The sequence below is a fragment of the Eurosta solidaginis genome, chromosome 3 (assembly GCF_040869045.1).
Source record: "Eurosta solidaginis isolate ZX-2024a chromosome 3, ASM4086904v1, whole genome shotgun sequence".
In the NCBI taxonomy this organism is placed as follows: Eukaryota; Metazoa; Arthropoda; class Insecta; order Diptera; family Tephritidae; genus Eurosta; species Eurosta solidaginis.
This window is the reverse complement of record NC_090321.1, coordinates 236030257-236055438: the sequence shown is the minus strand read 5'-3', so window position 1 is coordinate 236055438 and position 25182 is coordinate 236030257. Positions and strand designations below refer to the sequence as shown.

At 36.0% G+C, this 25182-nt stretch overlaps 1 protein-coding gene across 1 annotated transcript in view; it reads left to right on the top strand.

Moving 5' to 3' along the window:
- Positions 1-22737, top strand: part of Lst (Limostatin) — a 48266-nt gene extending 25529 nt beyond the window's left edge. Inside the window, exon 2 of the mRNA XM_067778087.1 lies at positions 21536-22737. Within this exon, the coding sequence (XP_067634188.1) occupies positions 21536-21946 (411 nt within the window). The 3' untranslated portion in view covers positions 21947-22737. The remainder of the gene's footprint in view (positions 1-21535) is intronic.
- Positions 22738-25182: the final 2445 nt, after the last annotated feature.

Here is a 25182-nt window from a genome sequence, read left to right as displayed (position 1 = left end):
AATGGGAGCTACATATCAAATTATCTACCGCTCTCCAAGGGTGTTCCTCAAGGTTCGATTCTTGGCCCGTTATTGTTTGTGTTGTATGTTAATGACCTTCAAAGTGTGTTGAGGTATTGTGATATTCATGTTTACGCAGACGATGTGCAATTATATGTCAGTTGTCCTCTTTTATCTGTTAATAGTTGTATTAGTTATCTTAACACTGACTTAGAACATGTAAACAAGTGGGCAAGTGATAATGGCCTACTTTTAAACCCAAATAAATCACAGTGCATAGTAATCTATAAGAAAATCATATCGCTTGATAGTTTCAATAAAGTAAAATTAAATAACTCAGTCGTAGGCTATGTAAACACCGCAAAAAATCTTGGAATGATTTTTAATAGGAATTTGACATGGAATAACCACATTTATAGAGCAATAGGCAAGGTTTATGGCATGCTTCGCTCACTTTGGACTACCCAACACTTTACCCCAGTGAAAATTCGACTGCTGTTAGCTAAAACATATCTGTTACCCACCTTATTGTATGGATGTGAACTTTATGCCAATTGCGATAGCTTGTGTCGTAGTAAACTAAATGTCCTCTATAATAATATAGCCAGATATGTGTTTAGTGTTGGTCGTTACGAGCACATCTCCATTTTCGCCAAGCGGATTTTTATACTCAGTTGAGCAGAGCTCACAGAGTATATTAAGTTTGATTGGATAACGGTTGGTTGTACATATATAAAGGAATCGAGATAGATATAGACTTCCATGTATCAAAATAATCAGGATCCAGAAAAAATTTTATTGAGCCATGTCCGTCCGTCCGTCCGTCCGTTAACACGATAACTTGAGTAAATTTTGAGGTATCTTGATGAAATTTGGTATGTAGGTTCCTGAGCACTCATCTCAGATCGCTATTTAAAATGAACGATATCGGACTATAACCACGCCCACTTTTTTGATATCGAAAATTTCGAAAAACCGAAAAAATGCGATAATTCATTGCCAAAGGCGGTTAAAGCGATGAAACTTGGTAGATGGGTTGACGTTATGACGCAGAATAGAAAATTAGTAAGGTTTTGGACAATGGGCGTGGCACCGCCCACTTTTACAAGAAGGTAATTTAAAAGTTTTGCAAGCTGTAATTTGGCAGTGGTTGAAGATATCATGATGAAATTTGGCAGGAACGTTACTACTAACTCTATATAGGTTCTAAATAAAAATTAGCAAAATTGGATGAAGAACACGCCCACTTTTTAAAAAAAATTTTTTTTAAATTCAAATTTTAACAAAAAATTTAATATCTTTACTGTATATAAGTAAATTAAGTCAAAATTCAACTCCAGTAATGATATGATGCAACAAAATACAAAAATAAAAGAAAATTTCAAAATGGGCGTGGCTCCGCCCATTTTCATTTAGTGTGTCTAGAATACTTTTAATGCCATAAGTCGAACAAAAATTTACCAATCCTTTTGAAATTTGGTAGGAGCATAGATTCTATGACGTTAACTGTTCTCTGTGAAAATGGGAGAAATCGGTGGAAGCCACGCCCAGTTTTTATACACAGTCCACCGTCTGTCCTTCCGCTCGGCCGTTAACACAATAACTTGAGCAAAAACCAATATATCTTTACTAAACTTAGCCCACGTACTTATCTGAACTCACTTTATCTTAGTATAAAAAATGGCCGAAATCCGACCATAACCACGCCCACTTTATCGATATCGAAAATTACGAGAAATTAAAAAAATGCCATAATTCTATACCAAATACGAAAAAAGGGATGAAACATGGTAACTGGATTGGTTTATTGACGCAAAATATAACTTTGGAAAAAACTTTGTAAAATGGGTGTGACACCTACCATATTAAGTAGAAGAAAATGAAAAAGTTCTACAAGGCGAAATCAACAGCCCTTGGAATCTTGGCAGGAATACTGTTAGTGTTATTGAATATATAAATAAATTAGCAGTACCCGACAGATGATTTTCTGGATCACCTGATCCACATTTGGTCGATATCGCGAGAACGCCTTCACATATACATCTAAGGGCCACTCGCTTTTAAAACCCTCATCAATACCTTTAATTTGATATCCATATCGTACAAACACATTCTAGAGTCAACCCTGGCCCACCCTAATGACGATATCTCGAAAAGGCGTGCACCTATAGACCTAATGCCCACTCCCTCTTAAAATGCTCAGTAACACCTTTCGTTTGATACCCATATCGTAAAAACATTCTAGAGTCACCCCTGGCCCACCCTAATGGCGATATCTCGAAAAGGCGTCCACCTATAGACCTAATGTCCACTCCCTCTTAAAATGCCCAGTAACACCTTTCCTTTGATACCCATATCGTACAAACATTCTAGAGTCACCCCTGGCCCACCCCAATGGCGATATCTCGAAAAGGCGTCCACCTATAGACCTACTGCCCACTCCCTCTTAAAATGCTCAGTAACACCTTTCGTTTGATACCCATATCGTACAAACATTCTAGAGTCACCCCTGGCCCACCCTAATGGCGATATCTCGAAAAGGCGTCCACCTATAGACCTAATGCCCACTCCCTCTTAAAATGCTCAGTAACACCTTTCGTTTGATACCCATATCGTACAAACATTCTGGAGTCACCCTTGGTCAACCTTTATAGCGATATCTCGAAAAGGCGTCCACCTATAGAACTGAGGATTACTCCCTTTTAAAATACTCATTACCACCTTTCATTTGATACCCATATCGTACAAACACATTCTAGAGTCACCCTGGCCCACCCTTATGGCGATATCTCGAAAAGGCGCCCACCTATAGACCTAATGCCCACTTTCTCTTAAAATGCTCAGTAACACCTTTCGTTTGATACCCATATCGTACAAACATTCTAGAGTCACCCCTGGCCCACCCTAATGGCGATATCTCGAAAAGGCGTCCACCTATAGACCTAGTGCCCACTCCCTCTTAAAATGCTCAGTAACATCTTTCGTTTGATACCCATATCGTAAAAACATTCTAGAGTCACCCTTGGTCCACCTTTATGGCGATATCTCGAAAAGGCGTCCACCTATAGAACTAAGGATTGCTCCCTTTTAAAATACTCATTGCCACCTTTCATTTGATACCCATATCGTACAAACACATTCCAGAGTCACCCCTGGCCCACCCTAATGGCGATATCTCGAAAAGGCGTCCACCTATGGACCTAGTGGCCACTCCCTCTTAAAATGCTCAGTAACACCTTTCATTTGATTACCATATCGTACAACTAGAGACACCCCTGGTCCACCTTTATGGCGATATCTCGAAACGGCGTCCACCTAGGGAACTAAGGATCACTCCTTTTCAAAATACTCATTAACAGCTTTCATTTGATACCCATATCGTACAAACATATTCTAGAGTCACCCCTGGTCCACCTTTATGGGGATTTCTCGAAAAGCCGTCCACCTATAGAACTAAGGATTGCTCCCTTTTAAAATACTCATTACCACCTTTCATTTGATACCCATATCGTACAAACACATTCCAGAGTCACCCCTGGCCCACCCTAATGGCGATATCTCGAAAAGGCGTCCACCTATGGACCTAGTGCCCACTCCCTCTTAAAATGCTCAGTAACACCTTTCATTTGATTCCCATATCGTACAACTAGAGACACCCCTGGTCCACCTTTATGGCGATATCTCGAAACGGCGTCCACCTAGGGAACTAAGGATTACTCCTTTTCAAAATACTCATTACCATCTTTCATTTGATACCCATATCGTACAAACACATTCCAGAGTCACCCCTGGCCCACCCTAATGGCGATATCTCGAAAAGGCGTCCACCTATGGACCTAGTGCCCACTCCCTCTTAATATGCTCAGTAACACCTTTCATTTGATTCCCATATCGTACAACTAGAGACACCCCTGGTCCACCTTTATGGCGATATCTCGAAACGGCGTCCACCTAGGGAACTAAGGATCACTCCTTTTCAAAATACTCATTAACAGCTTTCATTTGATACCCATATCGTACAAACATATTCTAGAGTCACCCCTGGTCCACCTTTATGGGGATTTCTCGAAAAGGCGTTCACCTATAGAACTAAAGCCCATTCCCTTTTAAAATACTCATTATCACCTTTCATTTGATACCCATATCGTGCAAACACATTCTAGAGTCAGCCCTGGTCCACCTTTATGGCGATATCCCTAAATGGCGTCCATCCATAGAACTATGGCCTACTCTCTCTTAAAATACTCTTTAATACCTTCCATTTGATACACATGTCATACAACCACATTCCAGGGTTACCCTAGGTTCATTTTCCTACATGGTGATTTTCCTTATTTTGTCTCCATAGCTCTCAACTGAATATGTAATGTTCGGTTACACCCGAACTTAGCCTTCCTTACTTGTTTTTTATTAAATTCGATAACCTGTTACATTTAAAGTGCTTAACACTGCTTCATAAGATCATCGTATCTCGAGAACCTGAATATCTCATGGACCGCCTTAAATTTAACAGATCACCTCGATCGTTCAACTTAACTACTATGAAGTACAACTGCCTAGTTACCGAACGTCAATTTTTTGTCTACGCTGTTCGCCTTTGGAACGCTCTGCCCCAAAAACTTAAAGCAATACAAAATGCGCTGCGCTTCAAGAATGAGCTCATAAACTATTTTCGTCAATAAAAAGGCAATATGCACTTTCTCTTACATTCTTCTTCTTTGCATTTTATTACATCCTCAGACTTGTTATTCTCTGTTAAACAAACCTGTTAAGCATATTCACTTGTCAAGTTTATTTTTTAATGTTATTTTTAAGTTAGCTTTAAGCTCAAACACTGTAAATTAACCTAAGGTTGTGTGTTTGATTAATGATAAATAAACAAATATTGCTTTTGTGCTAAAACGTTTTTTATTTTAATGCCTATTTTTTACACGGTTGCTATGGTATCGTAAATAGTATTAATAACTGTACTCAAATGCCAACCGTTTACATTGTATATACATATATGCTAACATATTTTGTTAAGTTAATATTTTGAATAGAAAATTAAAACAAAACGCGTTCCATGTAAATGACCTCAGTAACATTAGATACCAAAAACTGGAATAATTAATATAGTGACGAAATAGCCGTCGTTATATTAAATGTACATGCATAATTTATCAATAAATGTTTTCTTATGTCATATACTCGTATGAACGATTTTGAATCGAACTTACCTATATTTGGGGTTTTTTTCGGTCACGGGGAAATTATTTAAAACTCGATGGCGAAGTTTCTCAATTTGGACGAGTTTTCTAAATATCACGCTCGTGGTGCCACCTAGCGACATCTTTTTTCCCTCATTGCCATCAGGTTCTGGGGTATGCTGCAAGTATCGATACTCTGTCTTAGCGGGCAGTTACCCAAAAATCGATTGCAAGATTCCCCATATTTGTATTGAAATTCCCTAACAAAAAACCGACTAATAAAATAAAACAAAAGAAGTCATAACAAAAAATAAAAAATAAATAAAATAATATAATGTAAACTAAAATAAAGTAAAATAAAATAAAATAAAATAAAATCAAATAAAATAAAGTAAAATAAAATAAGATGGCGAATCGAGCTCAAGACCTAATAATAATTATTTTATCTTATTATGATAAATTTTTTCTTTTTAAATTAGAACAGAAGAAGCAAAATTATGAAAATTGACAAAGCTCGTTGTATAGATCCATTACGGAAACTGCTAAATTTCTTCATCGTTTAGGCGCTGCTATAACCCTTCAGCTATCACAGCGGTTTTTTATTTATCTTTTTTATTCTATCCTGTTTTTTTCCAATTGATAAAAACAAAAATTTTTATAATAAAATAAAATAAAATAAAATAAAAGAAAAGAAAAGAACAGAAGAGAAAAAAAAGAAAAGAGAATAAAACTAAATAAAAAAAAAAAAAATAAAATAAAATAATATAAAATGAAATAAAATAAACTAAAATAAAATAAAATAATATAATTTAAAATAAACAAAATAAAAAAAATTAATAAAAAAAAACATAATCTGATAAAGAAAATAAAAACAAATAATAAATTAACATAAAACAATATAAATAAAATAAAATACTATAAAACAAAATAAATATGAATAAATAAAATAAATAAAAATAAGATAAAATCAAATGAAAGAAAATAAAATAGAACAAGTAAGGAAGGCTAAGTTCGAGTGTAACCGAACATTACATACTCAGCTGAGAGCTTTGGAGACAAAATAAGGGAAAATAACCATGTAGGAAAATGAACCTAGGGTAACCCTGGAATGAGTTTTTATGACATGGGTTTCAAATGGAAGGTACTAAAGGGTATTTTAAAAGGGAGTGGGCCATAGTTCTATAGGTGGACGCCATTTTGGGATATCGCCTTAAAAGTGGACCAGGGGTGACTCTAGAATGTGTTTGTACGATATGGGTATCAAATGAAAGGTGGTAATGATTATTTGAAAGGGAGTGGGCCTTAGTTCTATAGGTGGATGCCTTTTCGAGATATCGTCATAAAGGTGGAACAGGGGTGACTCTAGAATGTGTTTGTACGATATGGGTATCAAATGAAAGGTGGTAATGATTATTTGAAAGGGAGTGGGCCTTAGTTCTGTAGGTGGACGCCTTTTCGAGATATCGCCATAAAGGTGAACCAGGGGTGACTAGAATGCGTTTGTACGATATGGGTATCAAGTGAAAGGTGTTAATGATTATTTAAAACGTCGTGGGTCTTAGTTCTATAGGTGGACGCCTTTTCGAGATATCGCCATAAAGGTGGACCAGGGGTGACTCTAGGATGTGTTTGTACGATATGGGTATCAAATTAAAGGTACTAATGAGTATTTTAAAAAGGAGTGGGCCATAGTTCTATAGGTGGATGGACGGCATTTCGGGATATCGCCAGAAAGGTGGACCAGGGTTGACCTAATTATTGACATAATTTACTTATATACTGTAAAAATAATCAATTTTTTGTTAAAATTTACCTTAAAAATTTTTTTTTTAAAGTGGCCGTGTTCTTCATCCGATTTTGCTAATTTTTATTTGAAACATATATAGTAATAGTAGTAACGTTTCTGCCAAATTTCATCATGTTATCTTCAACGACTGCCAAATTACGGCTTGCAAAACTTTCAAATTACCTTATTTCAAAAGTGGGCGGTACCGCGCCCATTGTCCAAAACTTTACTAATTTTCTATTCCACGTCATAAGGTCAACCCACCTACCAAGTTTTAGCGCTTTGTCCGTCTTTGGTAATGAATTATCGTACTTTTTGGATTTTTCGAAATTTTCGATATCGAAAAAGGGGGCGTGGTTATAGGCCGATTTCGTTCATTTTAAATAGCGATCTGAGATGAGTGCCCAGGAACCTACATACAAATTTCATCAAGATACCTCAAAATTTACTCAAGTTATCGTGTTTACGGACGGACGGACGGACATGGCTAAATAAATTTCTTTTTTCGCCCAGATCATTTTGATATATAGAAGTCTATATCTATCTCGATTAGTTTATGCCGTTACGGATTGCCGTTATGCGAACAAAGTTAATATACTCTATGAGCTCTGCTCAGCTGAGTATAATAAAGTAACATAAAATAAAATAAAAAACAATAAAAAAATGTTCAATAGTTAATAAGTTTAACACCGGTTTGTAATAATTGATTATTCTATTATTATTTTTGTTTAAGAGAACCTAGAAAGAAACATTTACTGTCATATTGCGATAGCCTCGACGAAACCTTTGAAAACAATACGAAATTGCCTTATGATGATTACTTGGCGGTTTTCGAAATGGTTTCTAAGTATAAATAAAAGTGCCTATATAAGAAGGTTAACGGGAAAAAGATATACAACATGAAGGAAGAGCTTTGGTCAAGACTGAAATGAATTGACAGTGAAATTAATTTTCTTCTATCACCTAACTCTGTTATTTGAGGGGCAAAATAAATACATCTCTTTGATAAATCCCAGAGAGAAATTTTAATTACCAAACTTATTGAAACATAAGTCTGTTAGTAAGAAATTGATAAAAGTGTTCTGGTAACTCTTTGTGAATCCAGCTACGTGCATTCAAATTTTCTAACAACACATTGAAAAATCAATGATATTCAGGTAGAATATAACTCGAATGTCATAAAATATAAATAAAACCTCTGTGTTTTTGTTTTTATGTAACGTTTAGAATTAGTTAAATCTAGAAAACAACAAACACCAGTAAACGACACGAAATTTATAAGGTGTATTGCATAACTGTTTCATTAATAAGCTAAAATTAATAGCACATGAGTGAGCTAATAAATTAAACTAAAATTAGATAGACACAAATATCAAAGTACAAAATACAGGATGTTCAACATAAAACATACAAATAGCTATCATATTTTACATATCTAGTATCACGAACAAATTCGTGACTTCTGAGCGTAAGAGGTTTTAATTTCAAGTGGATCCATTTGAACAAAAGGTGTGATTGATTTTATTGAAAAATTAAAGCATATAAAAACAACGTGTTAGAAGAACAGTCTTAAGTGTATGAGTTGGTTATAAAAAATGTATGTATACCTACCGATATTATACGTATTGTTCGAAAGTGAAGGAGGTGGCGCATGAGCAATGTCCTATGCAGAAGACCCACCCAACGCAATTATTAGATGAGCAGCTACACAAATTCGTGCCGCTACCTGTAATAATTAATCAGATATTAACATAACTTATCATCAGACTATAATAATTAATGCTTACATAAATTATTATAGTCTGATGAATAAATTTAAAATTCCACGCAAATTGTATGCTATTAATAGTAAACTGATTTCAACCTGCGCGTCAACGATGAGCTTGAATTGAATAGCTATATTCGATTTAAGCTTTTTTAAACGGTTTTATTTATCTTGACTCTGTGTAGCGAACGGCCGTTGTGAACGAATTGTGTAATTAAAATTTAAGCAACTTCCCGATAAGCTACAAGCTTGAAACTTGGAATATAGTTCAGAACCCGATGACAACGCAATAATAAGAAAAAACTCCGATGGTGGCACATGGATCGAAATATTTCAAAAAATCGTATTTGTGGTTCGATTTGGTTCATATTTGGAACAAATATTACATACAGTCCGGTAGAAGTGACATCAACATACTCGAGTTCGAGGAGGGACAAGCATACTTGGCGCCGAGTCGAGTAAAGTCTTTGGAAGGATTATGTATTGAAGACTAGATTGTAACAAATTGTTGGGAAAGAGTCCTTGTAATAACGAGTCACTAAATCAACTAAATAAAATGAGAAATAATAGGCAATTAAATAAAGACTAAAAACTTGAAAATAAAATAATTTAAAAAAAAATTTTAAGTTAAACGGTTTTATTGAAAACAATACTTACATTAAGTAATAATAATACTAAAAGCTAGAAAATAATTAGGTAGATCCTAGGTATTAGTCATCACATTCCTCATCAATCTAATATGAAATAATAGCGTTGTACGCGTGAAATTTCTAAAAATGTGAGGCGTAACATAACCTGATTAAGGTTCAGTTGGTCTTACTTATGACTATCAATAGAAATTTGACGCGTCCAACGTTTTTATGTAATTGTCTGATCAACGCCCTAGATTGATGAAGAATGTGATGACTAAAACCTGGAGCCTATCTAATTATTTTCTAGCTTTTAGTATTATTATTACTTAATGTATATATTATTTTCAATAAAACCGTTTAACTTAAATTTTTTTTTAAATTATTTTATTACTCATTAAAATTATTTATTTTTCTAGAAAGGCTAATCAGTCATTGGCGCAAATACATTATAGCGTATCACACATTTTGGTATTGTTAACTATAAATATATGAACACATGTTCACGAGGAATGCTTTTTATGTCAACCAATTCTCCCTTCACCCATTCAGCTATAATTAATATTGATAAATTGTTGAATATTTATTCCTGATAAACTGGCTGAACTACCCGCCTATTCCAAAGTTGTGTTATAATAAAAAAAAAAGATTCTTTTACGACCAAACAAGATGGTTGAAATGAGAAATAGTTTATATATTTAATTAATAAATAAATACTTGGCGCGATTGACCTCAGAGGAAATACAGGTCAAGCAAGAATGTGACCTTGGAATCTTAAGCGGTTAACGAACAAAAATTTGATTGGGCAAGAAAAAGCAGAGGCAAGAGTAGTTGCGGGCTAGTTTTTCCATTCAAGTATTGGCCTACGTTGAGTATCTGCTACTCCAGCTTTATCACACATTGCTTCGTAGGTGTAAAAGCTCGGACAGAGGTGTGCTAACTTTTGCGGATAAGGCCAGCGTGAGGTTGGAAAAAGTAATTTTACGATAAAAAAGCAGATAATAGAGTGGGTTCCGGGAAACTACTAGCATCTGCGGAAAGTAAATAGTTATCTTATAACAAAGATTCTGGATATTTAAGGCGTTAGGTGGAACAAATTTCTGGTAGAATTATTGACATATGTATTTTATATGAGCGCCTTACGGACTGGCCAGTTTGATTTAGCTTAAGTGTGATGTTTCGCTTTGCTAATTTGCAGGAAAGAAAAATGTATACCTACAAACTGACAGACAAGGACTCTAAACTCTGAAGTCTGAAGCAAAATTATCCATATGTACACGATTAGAAACTTGAGCCTAAATTTTAAACCATTCATCGGTTTTAAGGAATTGTTGAAACTTTTTGTACTTAGGGAATGTTTCGAAAAGTAAGTGCACACTCTATCTTGCTTATAATTTGACGAGTTTGCACTTTATTTCCTAAAATTTTATGCTAAAAAAACTTGCATATTTAATGAAGGAAACATTAGAATAAATCTCTGAAGAGTTTTCTTTAAACAGCCTTGATTATCGCTTGTACACAGTTTTCTGGCAAAGTAGATTTTGTCTTATATTTTTTTGGTATGAATAGCTCAAGTTTTCTTGGGCATGTTGTGCATGCCATTAACCCAGTACTATTCCATAAGGCGGGAAGTTTGGTATATTGTCTTATTTTTAGGTAATTGTTTAACTGTTTTCTATGCAATCCTACTTTAGTTCTGATGAAATGTATAAAGACCAAGTTGAATCAAAATATAGTTGGCACAATGTTATGTAATAGACGTCAGGCGTTACTTGGAATTCTCCTCAATTTTATTTCTTGCCTATCGTGCCCTCATGTGACTGTACAGTCACATTCTTCCGCTGAATTCAAAATTTGAATTAAATAACATTTTTAACATGCATTTTCAATCTCTAATTGGAAACACAATTTACTACTGTATTTTTATACTCAGTTGAGCAGAGCTCACAGAGTATATTAAGTTTGATTGGATAACGGTTGGTTGTACATATATAAAGGAATCGAGATAGATATAGACTTCCATATATCAAAATAATCAGGATCCAGAAAAAATTTTATTGAGCCATGTCCGTCCGTCCGTCCGTCCGTCCGTTAACACGATAACTTGAGTAAATTTTGAGGTATCTTGATGAAATTTGGTATGTAGGTTCCTGAGCACTCATCTCAGATCGCTATTTAAAATGAACAATATCGGACTATAACCACGCCCACTTTTTTGATATCGAAAATTTCGAAAAACCGAAAAAATGCGATAATTCATTGCCAAAGGCGGTTAAAGCGATGAAACTTGGTAGATGGGTTGACGTTATGACGCAGAATAGAAAATTAGTAAGATTTTGGACAATGGGCGTGGCACCGCCCACTTTTACAAGAAGGTAATTTAAAAGTTTTGCAAGCTGTAATTTGGCAGTGGTTGAAGATATCATGATGAAATTTGGCAGGAACGTTACTACTAACTCTATATAGGTTCTAAATAAAAATTAGCAAAATTGGATGAAGAACACGCCCACTTTTTAAAAAAAATTTTTTTTAAATTCAAATTTTAACAAAAAATTTAATATCTTTACTGTATATAAGTAAATTAAGTCAAAATTCAACTCCAGTAATGATATGATGCAACAAAATACAAAAATAAAAGAAAATTTCAAAATGGGCGTGGCTCCGCCCATTTTCATTTAGTGTGTCTAGAATACTTTTAATGCCATAAGTCGAACAAAAATTTACCAATCCTTTTGAAATTTGGTAGGAGCATAGATTCTATGACGTTAACTGTTCTCTGTGAAAATGGGAGAAATCGGTGGAAGCCACGCCCAGTTTTTATACACAGTCCACCGTCTGTCCTTCCGCTCGGCCGTTAACACAATAACTTGAGCAAAAACCAATATATCTTTACTAAACTTAGCCCACGTACTTATCTGAACTCACTTTATCTTAGTATAAAAAATGGCCGAAATCCGACCATAACCACGCCCACTTTATCGATATCGAAAATTACGAGAAATTAAAAAAATGCCATAATTCTATACCAAATACGAAAAAAGGGATGAAACATGGTAACTGGATTGGTTTATTGACGCAAAATATAACTTTGGAAAAAACTTTGTAAAATGGGTGTGACACCTACCATATTAAGTAGAAGAAAATGAAAAAGTTCTACAAGGCGAAATCAACAGCCCTTGGAATCTTGGCAGGAATACTGTTAGTGTTATTGAATATATAAATAAATTAGCAGTACCCGACAGATGATTTTCTGGATCACCTGATTCACATTTGGTCGATATCGCGAGAACGCCTTCACATATACATCTAAGGGCCACTCGCTTTTAAAACCCTCATCAATACCTTTAATTTGATATCCATATCGTACAAACACATTCTAGAGTCAACCCTGGCCCACCCTAATGGCGATATCTCGAAAAGGCGTGCACCTATAGACCTAATGCCCACTCCCTCTTAAAATGCTCAGTAACACCTTTCGTTTGATACCCATATCGTAAAAACATTCTAGAGTCACCCCTGGCCCACCCTAATGGCGATATCTCGAAAAGGCGTCCACCTATAGACCTAATGTCCACTCCCTCTTAAAATGCCCAGTAACACCTTTCCTTTGATACCCATATCGTACAAACATTCTAGAGTCACCCCTGGCCCACCCCAATGGCGATATCTCGAAAAGGCGTCCACCTATAGACCTAATGCCCACTCCCTCTTAAAATGCTCAGTAACACCTTTCGTTTGATACCCATATCGTACAAACATTCTAGAGTCACCCCTGGCCCACCCTAATGGCGATATCTCGAAAAGGCGTCCACCTATAGACCTAATGCCCACTCCCTCTTAAAATGCTCAGTAACACCTTTCGTTTGATACCCATATCGTACAAACATTCTGGAGTCACCCTTGGTCAACCTTTATAGCGATATCTCGAAAAGGCGTCCACCTATAGAACTGAGGATTACTCCCTTTTAAAATACTCATTACCACCTTTCATTTGATACCCATATCGTACAAACACATTCTAGAGTCACCCTGGCCCACCCTTATGGCGATATCTCGAAAAGGCGCCCACCTATAGACCTAATGCCCACTTTCTCTTAAAATGCTCAGTAACACCTTTCGTTTGATACCCATATCGTACAAACATTCTAGAGTCACCCCTGGCCCACCCTAATGGCGATATCTCGAAAAGGCGTCCACCTATAGACCTAGTGCCCACTCCCTCTTAAAATGCTCAGTAACATCTTTCGTTTGATACCCATATCGTAAAAACATTCTAGAGTCACCCTTGGTCCACCTTTATGGCGATATCTCGAAAAGGCGTCCACCTATAGAACTAAGGATTGCTCCCTTTTAAAATACTCATTGCCACCTTTCATTTGATACCCATATCGTACAAACACATTCCAGAGTCACCCCTGGCCCACCCTAATGGCGATATCTCGAAAAGGCGTCCACCTATGGACCTAGTGGCCACTCCCTCTTAAAATGCTCAGTAACACCTTTCATTTGATTCCCATATCGTACAACTAGAGACACCCCTGGTCCACCTTTATGGCGATATCTCGAAACGGCGTCCACCTAGGGTACTAAGGATCACTCCTTTTCAAAATACTCATTAACAGCTTTCATTTGATACCCATATCGTACAAACATATTCTAGAGTCACCCCTGGTCCACCTTTATGGGGATTTCTCGAAAAGCCGTCCACCTATAGAACTAAGGATTGCTCCCTTTTAAAATACTCATTACCACCTTTCATTTGATACCCATATCGTACAAACACATTCCAGAGTCACCCCTGGCCCACCCTAATGGCGATATCTCGAAAAGGCGTCCACCTATGGACCTAGTGCCCACTCCCTCTTAAAATGCTCAGTAACACCTTTCATTTGATTCCCATATCGTACAACTAGAGACACCCCTGGTCCACCTTTATGGCGATATCTCGAAACGGCGTCCACCTAGGGAACTAAGGATCACTCCTTTTCAAAATACTCATTACCACCTTTCATTTGATACCCATATCGTACAAACACATTCCAGAGTCACCCCTGGCCCACCCTAATGGCGATATCTCGAAAAGGCGTCCACCTATGGACCTAGTGCCCACTCCCTCTTAAAATGCTCAGTAACACCTTTCATTTGATTCCCATATCGTACAACTAGAGACACCCCTGGTCCACCTTTATGGCGATATCTCGAAACGGCGTCCACCTAGGGAACTAAGGATCACTCCTTTTCAAAATACTCATTAACAGCTTTCATTTGATACCCATATCGTACAAACATATTCTAGAGTCACCCCTGGTCCACCTTTATGGGGATTTCTCGAAAAGGCGTTCACCTATAGAACTAAAGCCCATTCCCTTTTAAAATACTCATTATCACCTTTCATTTGATACCCATATCGTGCAAACACATTCTAGAGTCAGCCCTGGTCCACCTTTATGGCGATATCCCTAAATGGCGTCCATCCATAGAACTATGGCCTACTCTCTCTTAAAATACTCTTTAATACCTTCCATTTGATACACATGTCATACAACCACATTCCAGGGTTACCCTAGGTTCATTTTCCTACATGGTGATTTTCCTTATTTTGTCTCCATAGCTCTCAACTGAGTATGTAATGTTCGGTTACACCCGAACTTAGCCTTCCTTACTTGTTTAGTTTTATTTAGTTTCAATAAAACTTATTTGAACAATAAATCTAAAATCTCAAAATTGTTTTTAAACAAAATCAAAAAAGTTTCAAAAATCTAAAAATAGAAATATGTTTACACATCTGGTTTTAAAACAAACCCCAGGAGTTTATACTTTGGTGCTTAAAATTTAAAAACAAAACATTTTATTTGTGAAAAATGCTGCAAGTCAAAGATTATCTCTCTAAACATTTTGTTTTACGTACATATAAGGTTTTATGATATATATATTTTCTAACAAAGTTGTGATGGTTCATTGGGTTGAGCAAGCTGCTAGTGTTCCTGGAACGTCGGTTCGAAACTAGGCCACCGCCCACTAGTTTTTATTTTTTTATAACTGCAAGTGTATACCTCTTCAAATTCCCCCCGCGGGTTAGGGGATTAGAATATACTCGCGTTAGGTATGCCTGTCGTAAGAGGCGACTAAAATACCAAATATATTCAAAGGGTTGTGTAGCGCAACCCTTTCAAGATGTTGCCAGCGCAAAATATAGCCAACCCAATTGTTAAGCTCATCTATCCGCGGCGAATCCTGTTTCATTAACAGCCGAGGCTCCTGGGACCCGAACTCCTCATGGATCTAGAGGGCGGGAGGGCGGTATGGCCTAGAAGGTCGCATGTGGTCATACCAAATCGTTCCCGAGATGATAGGGCTTGGTACCGGAACGTACCGAATCTGCATCCGACTAAGAACCATCAACGATAACACTTCCAAGGCCTTCGGGGAGTGTCCTTATCGCTACAATAACAAACTCTTCAAATTGAAAGCCAGTTCTGTGTACTCATTTTCACGAAGAACGGTATAATCTATATTTGAAACCAAGTTTGGTTTAGTTATGCATATATGTAGTACAAACAAGTAAGAACGGGACTGTCTTCGGCTGTGCCGAAGACTTCATACCTTTCATAAATGGGGCTGAACAATAATCTTATCCCATTCGTAATCTCTGAATAAACGGATGTATAAGATAAGAAATATATAGTGAACAGATCTACATACCTAAACGATTTTTAAGATAAATATAAAATAAACAAGCAAGGACGGGACTGTCTTCGGCTATGCCGAAGACTTCATACCTTTCATGAATGGGGCTGAACAATAATCTTATCCCGTTCGTAATCTCCGAATAATCGGATGTATAAGATAAGAAATATATAGTGAACAGATCTACATACCTAAACGATTTTTAAGATAAATATAAAATAAACAAGCAAGGACGGGACTGTATTCGGCTATGCCGAAGACTTCATACCTTTCATGAATGGGGCTAAACAATAATCTTATCCCGTTCGTAATCTCCGAATAATCGGATGTATAAGATAAGAAATATATAGTGAACAGATCTACATACCTAAACGATTTTTAAGATAAATATAAAATAAACAAGTAAGGACGGGACTGTATTCGGCTATGCCGAAGACTTCATACCTTTCATGAATGAGGCTGAACAATAATCTTATCCCGTTCGTAATCTCCGAATAATCAGATGTATAAGATAAGAAATATCTAGTGAACAGATCTACATACCTAACGATTTTTAAGATAAGCATAAAATAAACAAGTAAGGAAGGTTAAGTTCGGGTGTAACCGAACATTACATACTCAGTTGAGAGCTATGGTGACAACATAAGGGAAAATAACCATGTAGGAAAATGAACCGAGGGAAACCCTGGACTGTGTATCAAATGAAAGGCGTTAAAGAGCATTTTATGAGGGAGCGGGCCATAGTTCTATAGGTGGATGCCATTTAGGGATATAGCCATAAAGGTGGATCAGGGTTGACTCTAGAATGCGTTTGTACGATATGGGTTTCAAATGAAAGGTGTTAATGAGAATTTTAAAAGGGAGTAATCCTTAGTTCCATAGGTGGACGCCATTTCGAGATATCGCCACAAAGGTGGACCAGGGGTGACCCTAGAATTTGTTTGTACAATATGGGTATCAAAAAAAAGGTGTTAATGAGCATTTTAAAAGGGAGTAATCCTTAGTTCCATAGGTGCACGCCGTTTCGAGATATCGCCATAAGGTGACCAGGGGTGACCCTAGAATTTGTTTGTACAATATGGGCATCAAACGAAAGGCGCTAATGAGTATTTTAAAAGGGAGTGGGCCTTAGTTCTATAGGTGGACGCCGTTTCGAAATATCGCCCTAAAGGTGGACCAGGGGTGACTCTAGAATATGTTTGTACGATATGGGTATCAAATTAAAGGTATTAATAAGGGTTTTAAAAGGGAGTGGTGGTTGTTGTATAGGTGGTCGCCTTTTCGAGATATCGCCATAAAGGTGGACCAGGGGTGACTATAGAACGCGTTTGCACGATATGGGTATCAAATGAAAGGTGCTAATGAGTATTTTAAAAGGGAGTAATCCTTAGTTCCATAGGTGGACGCGGTTTCGATATATCGCCATAAAGGTGGACCAGTGATAACCCTAGAATTTGTTTGTACAATATGGGTATCAAAAGAAAGGTGTTTATGAGTATTTTAAAAGGGAGTAATCCTTAGCTCCATATGTGGACGCCGTTTCGAGATATCGCCATAAAGGTGGAGCAGGGGTGACCCTAGAATTTGTTTGTACAATATGGGTATCAAAAGAAAGGTGTTAATGAGTATTTTAAAAGGGAGTGAGCCTTTGTTCTATAGGTGTTCGCCTTTTCGAGATATCGCCATAAAGGTGGACCAGGGGTGACTTTAGAATATGTTTTTACGATATGGGTATCAAATGAAAGGTGTTAATAAGTATTTTAAAAGGGCGTGGGGCTTAGTTCTATAGGTGGACGCCTTTTCGAGATATCGCCATAAAGGTGGACCAGGGGTGACTCTAGAATGAGTTTGTACGATATGGGTATCAAATTAAAGGTATTAATGAGAGTTTTAAAAGGGAGTGGTGTGAAGGCGTTTTCCAGATATAGACCAAAATGTGGACCAGGGTGACCCAGAACATCATCTGTTGGATACAGCTAATTTATTTATATATGTAATACCTGCCAAGATTTTAAGGGTTTTTTATTTCGCCCTGTAGAACTTTTTCATTTTCTTCTACTTAATATGGTAGGTGTCACAACCATTTTATAAAGTTTTTTCTAAAGTTATATTTCGCGTCAATAAAACAATCCAATTACCTTACCATGTTTCATGCTTTTTTTCGTATTTGGTATAGAATTATGGGATTTTTTCATTTTTCGTAATTTTCGATATCGAAAAAGTGGGCGTGGTCATAGTCGGATTTCGTTCATTTTTCATACCAAGATAAAGTGAGTTCAAGTAAGCACGTGAACTAAGTTCATTAAAGATATGTCGATTTTTGCCCAAGTTATCGTGTTAACGGCCATGCGGAAGGACAGACGGACGCCTGTGTATAAAAACTGGGCGTGGCATCAACCGATTTCGTCCATTTTCACAGAAAACATTTAATGTCATAAAATCTATGCCCCTACCAAATTTCAAAAGGATTGGTTAATTTTTGTTCGACTCATGGCGTTAAAAGTATCCTAGACAAATTAAATGAAAAAGGGCGGGGCCACGCCCATTTTGAAATTTTCTTTTATTTTTGTATTTTGTTGCACCATATCATTACTAGAGTTGAATGTTGACATAATTTACTTATATACTGTAAAGATATTAAATTTTTTGTTAAAATTTTACTTTAAAAATTTTTTTTTTTTTTAAGTGGGCGTGGTCCTTCTCCGATTTTGCTAATTTTTATTAGGCGCACATATAGTAATAGAAGTAAAGTTCCTGCCAAATTTCATCAAGATATCTTCAACGGCTGCCAAATTACAGCTTGCAAAACTTTTAAATTACCTTCTTTTAAAAGTGGGCGGTGCCACGCCCATTGTCCAAAATTTTACTAATTTTCTATTCTGCGTCATAAGTTCAACTCATCTACCAAGTTTCGTCGCTTTAGCTGTCTTTTGTAATGAATTATCGCACTTTTTCGGTTTTTCGAAATTTTCGATATCGAAAAAGTGGGCGTGGTTATAGTCCGATATCGTTCATTTTAAATAGCGATCTGAGATGTGTACTCAGGAACCTGCATACCAAATTTCATCAAGATACCTCAAAATTTACTCAAGTTATCGTGTTAACGGACGGACGGACGGACGGACATGGCTCAATCAAATTTTTTTTCGATCCTGATTATTTTGATATATGGAAGTCTATATCTATCTCGATTCCTTTATATATGTACAACCAACCGTTATCCAATCAAACTTAATATACTCTGTGAGCTCTGCTCAACTGAGTATAAAAATAGGTAGGTACTTTGTGTGAGGATGCAAAGTTTCAGGTTTTTTGTGGTCTGCGTGTAAAAACTATGACTACGAATCACGTATTTCAAAAATATATGAAGTAAACGTAACTATTTGATGAAACTTGATGAATTTTGAAGCTTCTATCCGTAAAAAAGGGGCAAAAATGACAGTTTGTGTGGTCTGCGTGTAAAAACTATGACTACGAATCACGTATTTCAAAAATATATGAAGTAAACGTAACTATTTGATGAAACTTGATGAATTTTGAAGCTTCTATCCGTAAAAAAGGGGCAAAAATGACAGTTTGTATGAAGTATATAATATATATACCACCGATCTCTATGATTTTTTCAGACAACAATATATGCTATATACGTAAGCATTTGGTGAAATTTGAAGCTTCTAGCTGTTATAATGGGGCAGAAATTGCGCAAAGTTTCTTATCTGAACAATCGGTTGTATGAGATATATACTATGTATACACCCGATCTCAATGATTTTTTCAGACATCAATATATGCTATATACGTAAGCATTTGGTGAAATTTGAAGCTTATAGCTGTTAAACTGGGGCCGAAGTCGCAAAAAAAAAATATATATATACTATATATACCATCATATATATATTATATATATCACCGATCTCTATGATTTTTTGACACAACAATATATACTATATACGTAAGCAATCGGTGAAATTTGAAGCTTATAGCTGTTAAAATGGGGTAGAAATTGCGAAAAGTTTCTTATCTGAACAATCGGTTGTATGAGATATATACTATATATACAACCGATCACTATGATTTTGTCAGACAACAATATATGCCATATACGTAAGCGTTCGGTGAAATTTGAAGCTTCTAGCTGTTAAAATGGGGCTAAAATTGCGAAAATATATATATATATATATACTATATATATATACTATATATACCACCATATATATACTATATATACCACCGGTATCTATGATTTTCTCAGACAACAATATATGCTATATATGTAAGCATTTGGTGAAATTTGAACAAATCTAAACGATTTTTAAGATAAATATAAAATAAAAACTAGGTAGGTACTTTGTGTGAGGATGCAAAGTTTTAGGTTTTTGTGGTCTGCGCGTAAAAACTATGACTACGAATCACGTATTTCAACAATATATGACGTAAACGTAACTATTTGATAAAATTTTATGAATTTTGAAGCTTCTAGCCGTAAAAGAGGGGCAAAAAAATACAGTTTATATGGGGTATATAATATATGTACCACCGATCTCTATGATTTTTTCAGACAACAATATATGTTATATACGTAAGAATTCGTTGAAATTTGAAGCCTCTAGCTCTTAAAATAGGGCAGCAATTACGAAAAGTTTCATATCTAAACAATCGGTTGTGGGGGATATATACTATATATACAACCGACCTCATCAATTTTTTCAGGCAACAATATGTGCAATATACGAAATTATATGGTGAAGTTTGAAGCTTCAATCCGTTAAATTGAATAAGATATTACAAAAATCCTCTTTTTCTGAAAAATCGGTTGTATGGAGGATATATGCTATAGTGGTCCGATCCGGCCGGTTCCGACAAATGTCTAATCGGACACCCAAGTACACCCGCTCACCAAATTTTATCAAGATATCTCAAAAATTGAGGGGCTAGTTTGCATACAAACAGACAGACGGACAGACGGACATGGCTAAATCAACTCAGCTCTTCAACCTGATTATTTCGGTATACTTAATGGTGGGTCTATCTATTTTGCTTTAAGGGCTTACAATTTTCGGTTTCGTGACGAAATTAATATACCATTTCATTTTCATGAAAGGTATAAAAAGTTATATATTTAGCTTCAAACTGTTAAGCGTGTATAATAGACTGGGTCGATTTATTAACCGATATCGCGCCATCAATTTTTCGATAGGGGCTCAGGAAAAAAAAGTTCCACTACGCATACCCAAAAAAATAATTTTCGAGCCTGCAAAAAAAAAAATGGCGAAAGAGTATATTTTTCTACCAAAACACTCCCCAAAACCCAAAATATATCGATGGCGCCATATCGGTTAACTTTCGTCCATACAAATCGACCCAGGTTAGTGCATATACTTTTAAAATATTTTATTGTTTCCTTTTTAAAACCATATCTCATCCCTCATTGCAAACAAAAATAAATTTCTAGATCCACTCTCTCTTCTCTTTTTTCCAGCTACTCATCACCACAATCTTAATTTTGGGTTCAAGTCTCTTACACTGCGCACAAGCACAAGAACGTGCCACCAATTATTTGGATGTTGAGACTCCTAACTTCTTCCAGTACAACTCACCATTACGTCGACCGGAGAGCTTACGCTCACCACAATATTTTGATTTTCTCAGCACATTGTACCGCCGTGATGCCACCAAAGCTGAACTCTTTCGCCCTTACCAACGATCGCGTCGTTCAATCGCAAATGCACCACTTGCGCTACATTTAGATGAGGCACCAGTAGCAGCGCCAGAGTCTGCAAATGCTGCGCCCATTGTACAGCGTTCACGTCGTGCTATCGTTTTTCGGCCATTATTTGTATATAGACAACAACAAATACGCAAGGAACATTTGAAACATCGTCGTGTGTAAAGCGTTGTTTGTTGAGTTAGTGGAATATAGCAATTTTGTTTGTTGTAGAGTGTACTATGCTATTTGCTTGCTTAATTTATTATATTTTTTTATATTTTTGTAAACTTGTACATATCTATACTTATGCCTTGTTGATGGCTTTGCTTGCCTTTTAATTTTTACATCTAATACGTACTTTATCTCTACTTACATTTATAGTCTTTTTATTAAAAGAATATTTCGAGTATCGGTTATTCGCATTAACTATTTTCTAACCATTCACATACATATCGCACACCCAGATGAAAACAGCGATCAACTAAAAAAATTGTTATGTTAGGGTAACGCGAAAAGCCTCCTCACTCATATACGCCCGTGCAACTTTTATGTTACACAAAGCTTTTTCTCGGTGATTAGTAGAGTTATTAATAAATCGAATAAAGATTTCGATAGGTGTTAAATTGGGATTTGCGGTAAAACTCCTAACTTCGAAATTTCACTTTTTTAAGTTAGCTCCCTTTTGATCTAGGCGTGCGATATATAACTACGAACATTGTATATGTATGTTTTTCATATATTAAATAATTATGCATAGTTATTAGTTTAAACGAATTTCGGTCATTTGTACATACATATTGATTTATTGCCTAAGTGTATATATAATAAATAACATTTGTATTTAAAGGACTCTTAGGTAAGAAAGAGACAAATTGTTTTTATAAATTAAAAATTATTTTTTATCTGTTATTAGTCGAAATTGAAAATGCTCATTACTAAAAATAATTTATAATAAAATAGTAGAAAACAATCAATGTTAATATTTTTCTTGCTATTAACTGGCGAAACAAGAAATCGTATTGAAACAACCCACCATATGCCGTGTAGGAAGAACCTTTTGCTCTTCAAGTGGATCCAAGCTAACGAAATGAAATAAAATAATTTAGCTCATTTTGGTTGAGAAAAATTAGCAAGCCAACGTGCAGCTGCAAGGAAAGGGTTATAGGACATGATCTTTATAATAATAAGAACGTGGGTATATTTTAAACTTGCTAAACTCTCTAAAACACTTCGTTCGTCGTCGGTTAGGCGTCAGCCATACATACAAAAATTTTAGTTTATTTTTTAAACATGACAAAATTTACTACAGATTTTATGCTTTTTTATACTATTTTAAAAGAGTTTTAAGAAATTTCTAACGTATCTTGGTTTTCATTTTATCCACACTCGTGAAAAATTTCAATATTCAAAACAAAAAGTTTTAACCGTACCGCGTTTATAAACTGTTTTGGTCTATATTTAAATTATGAGAGGATAAACCCAATTTTTAATATATTTGGGTTTATTTTTATTCAATTTTACTTTACGAAGTCTATGATTACATAAATCTTGCAGACTAGCAATTCTAAATTAATGTTTACAAAAAAATATATTCCAATATATGAAGATTAAGTATAATATGATTAAACTTTAGTACCAAAACATTATCTCGGGAGTGCGAAGCCTAGGTCAAGAGTAGAGAAAATCTTGTTAAACTCTACGAGTGCCCTTGAAATAGGGTCATAATTAAAATAGTTAGCTCTGATTACTTTGACGTTAAATAGATATTGCGTACGAAGCGTTCTACACGGAACATTCAAGGTAATTTTCCCCAGAAGTTCCGGGCAGTCAATCAAACCACAAACGAAATCATAAATAAACATGAGGGATTGGCTAGACCGCCTCGACACAAATGACTTCATGCTTATGAGGGCGGAACGAGCACTACAGGAAGGTATAGGATCAGAAAAATTAAGGGGTTGAAGAGCAGATCGAACGAATATCTTCTGTACTCTTTCTAGTTATAGTGAATGAACAGAATAAATTGGATTCCAAATAATAGAGGCATATTCCAGTTTTGAGCGCACCAATGAATTATATGTTTTTATTGTGTATGTATCTGTAAAATCTTTGCCATAACGCCCTATGAAGGCCTGATTCGAATAGGCCTTGGGCAAGATATAGCTGATGTGATTAGAAGAAGTAAAGCCCGAATCGAACATTACACAAAGATCAACAAATTCGCTTACAGTAGAAAGGCTATCACCAAAAAGGGTGTACGTGGACTCAATTGTATAAAGGTTTTTCGAAAGAGTCATATGAAAGCACTTCTTTATATTCAGTCGAAGGTTGTTTTTAATGCTCCAACTAAAAAAAAAAAAAATAAATGTAAGGCGCGATAACCTCCGAAGAGATCTAAGGCCGAGCTTCTCTTCCAATTTGCGTCGTGCTCCTCTTGATTTTTCCCTACAAATTGGCCGGACGGGACCTACATGTTTTTATGCCGACTCCGAACGGCATCTGCAAGGCAGATGAGTTTTCACTGAGAGCTTTTCATGGCAGGAATAAAATCGGCGCGCTTGCCAGACACTGCCGAGGGGCGACCCCGCTTAGAAAAATTTTCTTCTAATTGAAAAATCTTATTTCTAAAATTTTGATGTTGCTTTGCCCGGGAGTTGAACCCAGGGCATACGGTGTGATAGGCGGAGCACGCTACCATCACACCACGGTGGCCGCTATGCTCCAACTAGTTAGATTATTAAGATAATTTTTTTAAAAGAATTACGTCTGACACGCTCGCAATTTTTAGTACAGAAGTTTGAAAAATGGAAATTTTCTGGACTAAAACTTAAACCAAAATGATTCAATTCAAAAGCAGGCATATGACCTCGTTTCATTTAAAACTTTACAAGGTCTGCATATAAAACCAAAAAAAGCTTGGTCCCATATGTAGACCAAAAAGTTTAAGATTTAAACCAAAACTTTCAACCGTGCAGCAGAGGTCAACCTAGGCATGTGAATATGTCCTGTGGAATTCTTATCATGGGACAAACGGTTGGGTGATATAAGGTTAACGATCCTAACGTCAATTGATCTTATGACTACTTTAAACAGTCAGTCAAATGACGGTTTGACCTTATGAACATATGGGGAAACAGTCTATAACTTATGGAATTGAGCTAAGCATGCAAAAACGCTTTGCAGGATGAATCAAGCGGTTATTTTAAAAAGTTGAGATACTACAAAAAAAGGAAAACTTAGTGGTTGATGGCCTGGTTTCTAACCAACGTGCCACAGGTTCTAGTAGATTGCCCTACTTACTGAGCTATCACGTAAAGAAAACAAATCAAAATCAATGCAATTCTTTTGTCTTTAAAATTTCAGCACCAAGTTTCAACTCCTGGGGTTTGCATTATAACCAGAAGAGCATACAAGTTTTT